The sequence below is a fragment of the Hylobates moloch genome, unplaced genomic scaffold (genome assembly GCF_009828535.3).
Source record: "Hylobates moloch isolate HMO894 unplaced genomic scaffold, HMol_V3 SCAFFOLD_8, whole genome shotgun sequence".
In the NCBI taxonomy this organism is placed as follows: domain Eukaryota; kingdom Metazoa; phylum Chordata; class Mammalia; order Primates; family Hylobatidae; genus Hylobates; species Hylobates moloch.
In genome coordinates this window covers 8453206-8466748 of record NW_026652283.1, presented here as the reverse complement: position 1 = coordinate 8466748, position 13543 = coordinate 8453206, and the positions used below count along the sequence as shown (strand labels likewise).

Here is a 13543-nt window from a genome sequence, read left to right as displayed (position 1 = left end):
ATGTGAATGTTAAAAGTTTAAGTTAACTGGATTGCTTGCCAAATTCAATGAAAAGAAGTATCCACCTATGTGTATTTTATAATATATGTTTACTGATTAGATGATAATTTCCTTTGCAGGACATGGGCTTAAAGGCATTCACCAACTCAAAGATTCGTAAACCCAGAATATGTCCACAGCTTCAACAGTATGAAATGCATGGACCTGAAGGTCTACGTGTAGGTTTTTATGGTAAACAAAAAATTAATATATATTGCCTAATATATTCACTAAATTTTAAATTTTTTTTAAAGATACAATGTGATGAAAATTAACAACAAAAAAAGGATGTGTGAGTCATACATATTAAGGTTATTGCTCAAGGTCACATAGCAATATAAACTCAAATTCTAGTAAATGGAGATAGATGTGTTAGGCTGAAAAGGAAAGAGAAAGTTTCCAAGAGTAGGATTAGTGTAAACAGAAATAGAAATGTTCACAAAACAAGACTACATTCTCCATCAGTCAGGTAAAAAAGCCGTTCAACTTCCCCAAAACATCAGCCAATATTTATGTTGGAACCACACACATTCATCAATGACATGAGCTACTTCTTTGATGAACTGAATAGTAATCAAGTATTTATTTATAGTCCCATATTGTCAAATCATGATTGAGGATAAGTTGAGTACAGAGAAAAGAGGGTCAAAAATCAAGGAAAGCATTTAGGGAGAATCAGTTGGCTCTATGGAATTCACTATGAAGTCTATGGCATATTTTATTATTTATAAATTATATTGTATAATCCTTTATCAGTAAGATTTATAGTAAATTTATGCATGTATAGGTATATATATGCACAATTTTTATTCCAGAGAGCTGGTTGTGAAATATTGACCAGCACACCCTTAATAGAAGGTGAATAGAGTGAAAGAAACTAACTGTAATCTTCTGACACAACAGAGAATAGTCTTTATTATCATTGAACTTTTCCCTCCTGTAAACTGTTTCTCAAAGCCACTGTCATAACATGTGTGTCAGTTTTTCCTTGCTCCTGCAGAGGAGCACACCAATGGAAACTTGGATTCCTGCCCTCATCACAGCCTTGTGTCATAGCACTCTCCACTTAGCACAGCGGCAGCAGCCACATAGGACTCCAAAGAGTCCTTGTGCCCCACAGACAATCCAAGCCTCTGTCTGCCAAAGTCTCTATAGCCTCTGCTTATGATCCTCCTCCCCCAGCTCACTCCTAGCTTATTCTTGTTTTTTTGTTTTTTGTTTGTTTGCTTGTTTTTTTTTTGTTTTTTTTGAGATGAAGTCTCACTCTGTCACCCAGGTCGCCCAGGCTGGAGTGCAATGGTGCCATCTCGACTCACTGCAAGCTCCACCTCCCGGGTTCATGCCATTCTCCTGCCTCAGCCTCCCGAGTAGCTGGGACTACAGGCGCCCGCCACCACGCCTGGCTAATTTTTTTGTATTTTTAGTACAGACGGGGTTTCATCGTGTTAACCAGGATGGTCTTGATCTCCTGACCTCGTGATCCGCCCGCCTCAGCCTCCCAAAGTGCTGGGATTACAGGAATGAGCCACCGCACCCGGCCTCTCCTAGCTTATTCTAATACTTCATAAGTCATCCAACATATTTCCTCCTCAGAGAAGCTTTCCTTGATGACCCAAGTGCCCTCTCCTCCTTCCTCTCTATTTCATCAGACAATTTGTTTTTTTTTGTTTTGTTTTGTTTTGTTTTTTGTTTTGTTTTGTTTTTTTGGTGGCAACTATTACATTCTCTCGTAAGCTTTATCTGTATGTTTATTGTAATGTCTTCTTCCTCACCCACCATAGACTCAGACGTAATGGGAAGAGGCCATGCACTCAAGGTGCATGTTGAAGAGCCTCACAGGGAGACTGTGCGAAAGTACTTCCCTGAGACGTGGATCTGGGATTTGGTGGTGGTTAAGTAAGTAACTTCCTGCATATGCAATATGCAACAATAGAGGTCCCTGACTATTTGCAACTCTTTGCTAGTTTTTCTGTTTTTATTGTTTTATATGTTTATGATGTACAACATGATGTTTTGATATATATATATATATATATATATATATATATATACACATACACATAGTGAAATGGTTACTACAGTCAAGCAAATTAACACATCCATTAGCTCACATTGTTACCTGTTTTTGTGTGCATGGCAAGCGCACCTAAAATCTATCCTCTTAGCCAAGTTTCAGTATCCAATACAATATTATCAACTATAGTCCTCATGCTCTCCTTTAGATTTCTAAATTTATTCATCCTACATAACTTCAACTTTGTACCCTTTGACCTGCTTCTCCCCATCCCTGCAACCCCAGCCACCGTTCTACTCTCTGTTCCTATGTATTCAACTTCTTTTAGCATCCACATACAAGTAAGATCATGCAGTACTTGTTCTGTGTCTGGCTTATTTCACTTAGCATGACCTCCCCCAGGTTCATCCATGTTGTCACAAATGGCAGGATCTTCTTCTACTTAAGGCTGGATAATATTCCATTATGCATAGCCACAATTTATTTATCCATTCACCTAGACACTTAGGTTGTTTTTATATCTTGGCACTTGTGAATAATGCTGTAATGAACACCAAAACACATATATCTCTACAAGGTGCTTATTTCATTTCCTTTGGGAGTATACCCAGAAGAGGGATTTCTGGGACATACGGTAGTTTCTATTTTAAAATTTTTGAGGTATCTCCATACTGTTTTCCATAATGGCTGTGGCAATGTACATTTGCACCAAGGGGAGTGAACAAACTCCTTCCAGAGGGACACTGGAAACAGTTTTATCCCTGAAACAAGCCAGTGGGGCAGGTGGAGAGAAAGAGTCGGAATGGCCATATACTCCCTTTCAGACTCCTGGAGTCTTGTTTACTTCTCCCTTTCACTCCCAGATGCAGGCTGTTTAGAAGCCCAACCCTTAGGAGACAGCCAGAAATGGGAGATTTTGCCTGTTCTCTCTGTATTGAGCCAAGGGGTGGTGGGGGCGGCGGGGGGCGCGGGTAGCCACTGGCATTGCTCAAAGGCCTATTTAAAACCACCTCTGTGTTCACTGTGGTCTAGGGAGACTCCTGATTGCAGAGCTCCATCTACTCCTGGAGCTAGGTGATTTAGGAGCCAGACCCTTAGGTAGGAGCTGTAAACGTTGGGGTGCTTGATGCATAGACAAATTATTCCTAGGGGTATGTTCAGACCTGGTTTTATCTGTGGGGCGAGCCAGGAGAAGGAGGCATGGGAAGTGCCCTTACTGCTTTTCAGGCTTCCTGTAAGTCTGTCGTTTCCCTGCCCCTTCTGCTTCCCGGTGCAGGCTAGTTAGAAGCCCAACACTCAGTCAGCAACTGATAAAGTGGGTAGACGAAGCCCTTCCAGGGAGAAACTGGGAGCTGTTAGCTAATTTTTCAGTACTGAAGTACTTCTTTCAAACGCATTGCTCATTTCAGGAGATGTTTAACATAAATACATCAGCTAAGAAGTCTTACTAATCTAATTGCATCAGAGCTAAAAAATTTTGTGCAAATTTAATTCTAAGATTTGCAGAAAATGGGCATAAGGACCTAATACAACCAAGGACTGCACAGAGTGCCTGTTAAGAGATCCCTCACTGGTTAGCAATCCTGAGTTAAATACAGATTCAGTCAGGCCCACTATACACAATAGTAGTAGAATTTAAAATTATAAAGCAGCCCTCAGTGGAATAGCATTTTAGAGAAGAGAACTTAAGAACAATCTCAAACTGCATGTTAAATTTATAACTATATTGTCTGTAAAAGACTATGCTACAATTCTGATATACTACAATTAAAAACAGTTGGAAGAAAAGGCCTTATATTCCCGTCTCAATCCTTGATTATACTCTCCGTTATTGGTACTTCTACTGAGTGTTTTTAAGTCATGACAGTAGAATCATTCCTAGGGATTCTCTCCCTAGAAAGGATGTATTTAACTGCTTACTTTCTGTTCTTCACTTGCCCTCCTCTCCAGCTCGGCAGGTGTGGCTGAGGTAGGAGTAACAGTCCCTGACACCATCACCGAGTGGAAGGCAGGGGCCTTCTGCCTGTCCGAAGATGCTGGACTTGGTATCTCTTCCACTGCCTCTCTCCGAGCCTTCCAGCCCTTCTTTGTGGAGCTCACAATGCCTTACTCTGTGATCCGTGGAGAGGCCTTCACACTCAAGGCCACGGTCCTAAACTACCTTCCCAAATGCATCCGGGTAAGGATCTCTTTCCTAAATTAAACACAAGGTAGCCGTCAAGTAAATTAAAAGTTGCATTCCTAGGAGTACTGACAAACTCTTGTATGCAAAATATGCTTACTAGATATTCATGATTGTGTAAGTTACAGGTTGTGAGATCTCCAAATACCAAATTGCACCATTAAGCAAGTTTTTAGCCCTTATACTCCTTCAAAGTTAGTATTTGTGTCGTATGAAGAATTCTGACAGGGATGACAAAAGTCAGTACTCTAGTCCCATGACAGATTCTACAAGGTTTCAACCTCTACGATCTCATATATTTAACTTTTCGTAGCTCATTCATTATATTAAACCTAATTTTAAAAGTTGTTTGTGAGCATCTTACCTCTGCTGAAACCATAGCTGTTTATAAGTCTTGTATCCTCTGCTGGGAGATCCGGGGGAATGGTCAAAGTTCCAGACCAAAGAGGGAGAGCAGCATGCCATCATTACCTTTCCCTTCCTTTGGTCCCATCAGGTGAAAGAGCAGGTTGCTTCCAAAATAACTCAGATTTACACAGGTAAATCTGATACATGAAGATTCGCTTAAATGTATTTCAGGTACTTGATCTTCATTTATATCATCTGTAATGTGAGGCAACCTGAAATCTAACCAATTCCTCAAGATGCTTTACTTCAAACCCATTCTCCCTCTGTTCTCCTTCCCCCTCTACTCTCTTTCTTATGTGTGATTTCAGGTCAGTGTGCAGCTGGAAGCCTCTCCCGCCTTCCTAGCTGTCCCAGTGGAGAAGGAACAAGAGCCTCAATGCATCTGTGCAAACGGGCGGCAAACTGTGTCCTGGGCAATAACCCCAAAGTCATTAGGTGAGGAAAAACTCCTAGAGATAATTCTCTACTCAAAGATTGTATATGGCAGTGGGAACCTTATACTGAGTGCTGCTTTGTTCAGGAAAAGACCACTAGATGCTGCGATTTTTTTCCTTTGTCTTTCATTCTAAGACGCCTACAAGGATATCCTCAACATCTCCACCTTGAATTCCCAGCATCATTCACCACTCATTTGCATGTTTCCGTTCCTGCTTCTGTGTTTTAATAAAACAAAAGTTTACAGAGCATTGAACATTTATAAATCTTGAGTTTGGAGGCATAGAGGAAGGGGAAGATGCTATTCATTTCTATTGGCCTTTTTTTTCAGGAAATGTGAATTTCACTGTGAGCGCAGAGGCGCTAGAGTCTCAAGAGCTGTGTGGGACTGAGGTGGCTTCAGTTCCTGAATACGGAAAGAAAGACACAGTCATCAAGCCACTGTTGGTTGAAGTAAGTAAACCTAAATAACATATAGTCCATAATAATATATAATAATATATGTGGGTAATATAATAATAATATATGGATATTTTATAATATTATTCTCATGTATCTCTCTGTCCTATCTCTCTCTTGATTTACTTTCTGTTTTATTGGGGTTTTTTTGTTTTTGTTTTTGTTTTTGAGGCAGAGTCTTGCTCTGTCACCCAGGCTGGAGTGCAGTGGCAGGATCTCTGCTCACTGCAGCCTCCGCCTCCTGGGTTCAAGCAATTCTCGTGCCTCAGCCTCCTGAGTAGCTGGGATTGCAGGTGTGCACCACCACGCCCAGCTAGTTTTTGTATTTTTAGTAGAGACAGCGTTTCACGACGTTGACCAGGCTGGTCTCGAACTCCTGGCCTCAAGTGATCTGCCCACCTCAGCTTCCCAAAGTGCTGGGATTATAGGTGTGAGCCACCATGCGCAGCCTCCCTTTGATTTACTTTCTTAATTTTTCCTTCACTTGTGCATCGAACTACCTCCTACGTATATTGCTTATATGTACAGAATTTTCTTAGATAATACAGTTCAAATCCTTCTCTTCACTATCCAAATATCTGCGGTCCCTCCATTAACACACATGTTCTGAAGGTCAGTCCATTCTCACTAACTTTTCTTTCTTTTACCTAAAGCCTGAAGGACTAGAGAAGGAAACAACATTCAACTCCCTGCTTTGTCCATCAGGTAAGAGTCAACCATCATAATTTAAAAAACATTAAAGTCTAACATTTAAAGTTCAGAGAACATTTATATATTATTCCTACACTTTCTCTGTGATCTAAGACCTGAAGCACCATCAATGCATTTGACAAATGTGGAAAATAGTTCTTAGGAAGGCCAAGTAATTTGATCAGAATATCCCTAGGCCTGCATTCTGACTCTGGATCTTTTGCAGCACCTGTGCAAACACCAAATTACTTTCTGACCAGCGTATGGTATGGGCATAGGGAGAAAGTGGGTAGAATCAAAATTAATATTACCAAAAGGGATGTTTCCTTAAATAATTAATAATGCAAACTATGGATGGCTGAATTTAGGGTACTCTAACACTGAGTTTTACATAGCCAACAGTATTTGGTAATGGGATTGCTATTTCCTAAAGAAAAAGTTGTCATGGCCTTTACCATTATTGTCATATTAATATTTGTTTGATGCCTATCCCATACCTAATGCCCTATCAATCATTTGAGAAGGAACTGAAGAAACTTACAGGAAAAAATTAATACACTGAGAAATTTATCAGCACAATACATTCTCACCCCAAACCAACATTGAATCAACATCATACATATGTTCGTTGCCTTTCTGTGACTATCTACAAATTTCTATTTATTATGTTTTTCATATTAAATACTAAATACTTTATCTATTCATCTGTTACCAAGATGTAACATATAAAATGTATCCTAAAAACATAACTTCCTTGTCGTTTAGCCTTATTTCTACATTTAAGTGAACTGAGTACCTATCATTTAATCCTTTTATCATGACTTCTCCATTTCTGAGTTACTCATTTTGATGTATCTCTTAGGTGTAAGGGCTAATCATCAAATAGTTTTACTAAATTTCATTTTAATTGCCAACGTAATCAGATTTGCCTACCTAATTTTACAAAAATATATTCTTCTTTAAAAAAACAAAACAGAACATCATATTAAAGGTTAACATCACCCCCCTGAACATTTTTCAGTACTTTAACTGTCATCCATTTATCTTTAGAAATAATGTGTGTAGATGTATATGTTTGTGGATGTGTGATTTACATATAATAAACTGTATACGTTTTATTCTATAAATCACTGTTTTTCACTTAGCATCCTGTCTTGGAGATTTATCTATGTTAAATTGTAGATCTAGGTCTTTCCTTTTAATTGCTTTTAATCCTATAATATGAATACATCACAATTCTGCTTAGTGTTTTAGTCTTCCTATATTGGTTTTTTCAACTATTCGCTAGCTTTAAAAAATTAGTTAATTAATTATAATAAGAGCCTCCTTATGAACATATGCAAGTACAGCTAGGGTAGATCCAAAATGTTAAATTCCTGAGTCAGAGAGCATATGCATAGATATGCATAGTTTTGTGTGGTTGGGGGTGATTGTTCTTTAATTACATTGTAAACTGACCATTTATAATTGTATATATATATATATACAGCATACAAAGTGATGTTATGATTTATGAATAGAATGTGAAATAAATCAAGCTAACCTCAAATACTTATGTTTTGTGGTGAGAACATTTGAAATTCTCTAAGCAAGTTTGAAACATACAATACACTATTATTAACTATATTCACCATGCTGTGCAATAGATCCCAAAAAGAAAAAAATGTATTCCTTCTGTCTGAGACTTTGTGTCCCTTGAACACCACCTTCCTTTTACTCCAGCTTCATCCTCCATAAACACCATTCTATGCTCTGCTCCTGTGAATTTGAATGTTTTAGCTTCCACATACAAATGAGAACATGCAATATTTGTTTTCCTGTACCTGGCTTATTTCACTTAACATAATCTCCTCCAGATTTAATCATGCTGCCCTAAATGGCAGAATGTTCTTCTTTTTTAAAAATGGAATGGAATTCTATGTGTATATATACCAAATTTTCTTTATCTATTCATCTGTGGATGACACTTATGATTCCATAACTAGACATCAGTAATTTGATAGGGATTACACTGAATATGTAGATTGCTTTGGGTAGTGTGGACACTTTAATAGTATTAATTCTTCCAATCCATGAACATTGTATGTTTTTTTTCGTTTATTTGTGTTCTCTTTGATTTCTTTCATCAGTATTTTATAATTTTCAGTGTACATTTTACCTCCTTGATTAGATTTATTTCTACATATTGTTTCATAGCTATTGTAAATGGGATTGTTTTTATTTCTTTTTCGATCATTCATTGTTAGTGTATAGAAAATACTACTGATTTTTATGTGTTGATTTTGTATCTTGCAACTTTATTGCATTCATTTATAAGTTCTTGCAGCCCTTTGGTGAAGTCTTTTCAGCTTCCAATATATAAGATAATGTCATCACCAACAGTGAAAATTTTACTTCTTCCTTGTCAATTTGGATATTTTTCATTTCTTTTTCTTGTTTGATTGCTCTTGCTGCTACTTCCAGTGCTACTTTGAAAATAAATGGTGACAGTGGGTATCCTTGTCTTGTTCCAGATCTTAAAGAAAAGTCTTTCCACTTTTCACTGTTAAATATGTAAGCTATAGGTTTATCATACATGGCCTTTACTGTGTTGAGGAACATTGCTTGTATATCTAATTTGGTGAGAGTTTTATCATGAAAGAGCATTGAATTTTGTCAAATACTTTTTCTCTAACAGGATGATCATATGGTTTTTACCCTTCATTCTGTAAATGTGATGTATCACATTTATTGATATGCATATGTTGAACAATTTTTGCATCTCGGGGATAAATCCCACTTGACTAGGTAGATGATCCTTTTAATGTATTGTTGGATTTAGTCTGCTAGTTTATTTCGTGTGGTTGGTTGGTTGGTTTAGTTTTTTAAGTGATGAGCTTTTGCTGTGTTCCCCGGGCTGGACTTGAACTCCTGAGCTCAAGCAATCCTACCACCTCAGCCACCCACAGGTGTATGCCACCATGCTTAGCTGCTATGCTAGTATTTTATTGAGGATTTTTGCATCTATATTCATCAAGAATATTGGCCTGTAATTCTTTTTTGTAATGTCTTTTTATGACATTGGTATCAGGGTAATGCTTGCCTCATAAAATGAGCTTGAAAGTATTCCTTCCTCTTCCAGCTTTTGGCAGAGTTTGAGACGGATTGGTATTCATTCTTTTTAAATGATGAGTAGAACCTAGCAGTGAAGGCAACAGTTATTAGGCTTTTCTTTAATGGAAAACTTTTTATTACTGATTCAATCTCCTTACTCATTATTTGTCAGTTCAGATTTTCTATTTCTTCATGATTCAGTCTTGGTAGTATGTATATGCCTAGAAATGCATTCATTTCTTCTAGATTATCCAATTTATTGGTGTATACTTGTTCATAATAGTCTCTTATGATCCTTTGTATTTCTGTGGTATCAGCTATAATTTCTCCTCTTTCATTTCTGATTCTATATATTTAAGGCCTCCCTCTTTTTTCTTAGCTAATCTAGCTAAAAGTTTTGTCTGTTTTTTTTAAAAAAACAATTTAGTTTCATTGATCTTTTGTATTCTTTTTCTAGTCTCTATTTGATTTATTTCTGCTCTAATCTTTATTATTTTCCTTTCTTCTGCCAACTTTGAGCTTAGTTTGTTCTTCTTTTCCTACTTCTCTGAGGAATATCATTAGTATCTTTATTGGAAAATTTTCTTCTTTTTTGGTGTTTATTGTTATAAGCTTTCCTCTTAGAATTGCTTTTACTTTAAGCTATGTTTTGTTATGCTCCATTTCCATGTTCATTTGTCTTAAGATATTTTTAAATTTCCTTTTAGATTTCTTTATTGACCCGTTGGATGTTCAGGAGCATGTCGTTTAATTTTCATATATTTGTGAATTTTTTCTAATTCCTCCTGTGACTCACTTCTAGTTTTCATAGTATTGTGGTCAGAAAAGATACTTGATACGATTTCAGTCTTCTTAAATTTGCTAAGACTTGTTTTGTGGGCTAAAATATGATCTATCTTGGAGAATGTTTCTTGTGTGCTTGAGATGAAATGTTCTGTCTGTATCCATTAGGTCTATTTGATCTAAAGTGTTGGTCAAGTTCAACGTTTTCTTATTAATTTTCTTTCTGAATAATCTATCCATTTTTTAAAGTGAGATGTTGAAATTCCCTGATATTATTGCATTGCAACATATCTGTCCCTTCAAGCTTTAATATTTGTTTTATATATTTAGGTGCTCCAATGTTGGATATGTATAGATTTACAATCATTATATCCTTTTGATGAATTGACCCTTTTATCATTATATAATGTTCTCCTTTGTCTCTTTGACTTTAAGTCTGTTTCGTTGAATATAAGTATAGCTACCTCTGCTCTCTTTTAGTCCCCATTACCTAGAACATCTTTTTCCTTCTCTTCACTTTCAGTCTATGTGTGTCCTTAAAAATTAGGTGAGTCTCTTGTAATTAGCATATGTTTTGGTCCTGTTTTTTTAAATCCATTCAGTCACTTTATGTCTTTTAAATGGGGAATTTAGTTCATTCGCATTCAAGGTAATTATTAATTTTAAAAATGACTTGGTACTACCATTTTGTTGTTTTCTGTTTTGCTTCTTTCTTCCTCTTTTGCTGTCTTCCTTTGTGGTTTGATGTTCTGTAGTGATATGATTTGAATCTTTTAAAATTTTTGTTCTGTGCTTCTGTTAAAGATTTTTGCCTTACTGTTGCTCTGAGGTTTGCAGTCAATTTCAAGCTGATAACAACTTAACTTTGCATTCTTTTACTCCCCCACACACGTTTTATGTCTTTGATGTCAGAATTTACATCATTTTGTAATGTGTGTTTATTGACAATTTATTTTTAGCTATGTTTGTTATTAATATTTTGTCTTTTAACCCTTCTACTAGAGTATTACAGTCATAGAGTATTTTGAATATGGCTCTATTTTACTTATACCATTAAATTTTGTGCTTTTGTGTTTTTGTATTATTAATTAGGGGCCTTTTGTTTCAGCTTAAAGAACTCCCTTCAATAATTCCTGAAGGCAGGCCTAATGTTGACGACTCCCTTAGCTTTTAGTTTGTCTGGGAATGTTTTATTTCTCCCTCATTTCTGAAAGACAGTTTTGCTGGATGAAGAATTCTTGATTACACGTTGTTTTTATTTTTGTTTTCCTTCAGTACTTTGAATATATTATTCCACCCTCCCTCAGCCTGCAGGGTTCCTGCTAAAAATCCATGGATAGTTGTATTGGAATTCATTTGTATGTGATATGTTTCTTTATCACCTTCTGCTTTCAGAATTATTTCTTTGTCTTCGATTTTTGATAGTTTAATTATTGTGTCTTAGTGAGCAATTCTTTCATTTGAATTTCATTGGAGACCTCTGTGCCTCCTGTACTTGGATGCTAGCATCTATCCCCTGATTAGGGAAGTTTTCAGCCATTATTGCTTTTTTTTTTTTCCTGATTCTATACTCTTTTTTTTCATTACTGCTTTAAATGTGCTTTATAGTCTCTTTCTTCTTCTTCTGGACTTTCTTTAATGCAAAGGTTTGATTTCATTATGATGTCCCATAATTTCCATAGGCTTTCTTCATTCTTTTGTCTTTCTGCTCTTCTGCCTGGATAATTCCGAATACTCTATCTTTGGAGCTCACTGATTCTTCTCCTTGATCAAGTCTGCTGTTGAGCTTACTATTGAATTTTTAATTTTAGTCATTATATTCTTTATTTCTAGGATTTCTATTTGGTTTCTTTTTTATTGTTTCTATTTGTTTTTTATTTTACAATATTAGCTAAGTTGCAGATAATTGTTTCTATTTTTTTTATACTTTAAGTTATAGGGTACATGTGTACAACGTGCAGGTTTATTACATATGTATACATGTGCCATGTTGGTGTGCTGCACCCATTAACTTGTCATTTACATTAGGTATATCGCCTAATGCTATCCCTCCCCCATCCCCCCACCCCATAACAGTCCCTGGAGTGTTATGTTCCCCTTCCTGTGTCCAAGTGTTCTCATTGTTCAATTCCCACCTATGAGTGAGAACATGCGGTGTTTTGTTTTTTGTCCTTGCGATAGTTTGCTGAGAATCATGGTTTCCAGCTTCATCCATGTCCCAGGAAACAACAGGTGCTGGAGAGGATGCGGAGAAATAGGAACACTTTTACACTGTTGGTGGGACTGTAAACTAGTTCAACCATTGTGGAAGTCAGTGTGGCAATTCCTCAGGGATCTAGAACTAGAAATACCATTTGACCCAGCCATCCCATTACTGGGTATATACCCAAAGGATTATAAATCATGCTGCTATAAAGACACATGCACACGTATGTTTATTGCAGCACTATTCACAATTGTTTCTATTTCTATGTCAAACTTCTCAGTTTGTTGGTGTATTGTTTTGTAAATTTCATTTAATTTAGTATTTATATATTCTTGTAGTCCACTGAATTTCTTCAAGAGGATTATTCTGAATTCTTTGCCAGTTATTTCATAGATCTTCATTTCTATGAGGTCAATTTTTTGAGCTTTGTCAGTTTCTTTTGGAGGTGTCATCATTCCTTGATTATTCATAATCCTGTGTCCTTGCATTGTTTGTGCATTTGAGAAGAAAGCCACTTCTTCTGGCCTTTATAGGTATTCTTTGGCAGGGATAAACGTTTGCTATTTAGTCTAGCCTATAATTCTGGAAAGATCAGTTGGTGACAACCTTGAGCAGGCAGAGCTTTTCATGGGTTCCCTAGTTGGCTGGGCCACTGCCTTTGCTCTTATGTTTGGTAGGGCCACTGGTTGGGCCTTGCTCTGGCAAGATCACTGTTTTGTCTCTGCTGTCTGGTGGAGCTGCTGGCTGGGTACTGCAATGGCCTCTGGTCAGGCCAGTCACAAGATGTGTTGCCTGGCTGGATGATTCTGCTATTTGGGACCTGAAGTTAGGCAGGGTCACAATCTGGACTGTGAGGTTAGGTGGAGTTGTTGCTTGGGATGGGCAGAAATAAATACTATACTTCTTAGATGTGCATAATAGAGGATTGCTACCCCACCCTTGTGAATGGAGCCATGGAGTGAGGTTTTGGCTGAGTTGAGCCACCCTTTAGACTCCCAGGACAAGCATGTTTAACCCCTACATTCTATGAAGTACACAGAGGTGGTGTCTTCTACCTGGGTGGGGTCACTGGTGTAAGTTCTGAAGCTGGGCTTACAGACTGGCCGTCTGGAAACTCAAGCTAGGTTGAACTTCCCAACATGCTTCTGAAAGTGACCAGCTCAGTTTTGCAGATGGGCTATGCAGTTGGCTGGTATCTCTGAATGGGTGCCATAGCTGGCAGAAACACAGAAGC

The 13543-nt window shown here is 37.2% G+C and overlaps 1 protein-coding gene across 2 annotated transcripts in view; it reads left to right on the top strand.

The window, feature by feature from the left end:
- LOC116472652 (alpha-2-macroglobulin) overlaps positions 1-13543 on the top strand; it is a 48689-nt gene that overhangs the window by 20674 nt on the left and 14472 nt on the right. For both annotated transcript variants that reach the window (XM_032159575.2, XM_032159574.2), the window contains exons 17-22: positions 120-231; positions 1821-1935; positions 4004-4232; positions 4952-5078; positions 5410-5531; positions 6191-6242. In XM_032159575.2, coding sequence (XP_032015466.1) covers positions 120-231; positions 1821-1935; positions 4004-4232; positions 4952-5078; positions 5410-5531; positions 6191-6242 — 757 coding nt within the window. The remainder of the gene's footprint in view (positions 1-119; positions 232-1820; positions 1936-4003; positions 4233-4951; positions 5079-5409; positions 5532-6190; positions 6243-13543) is intronic.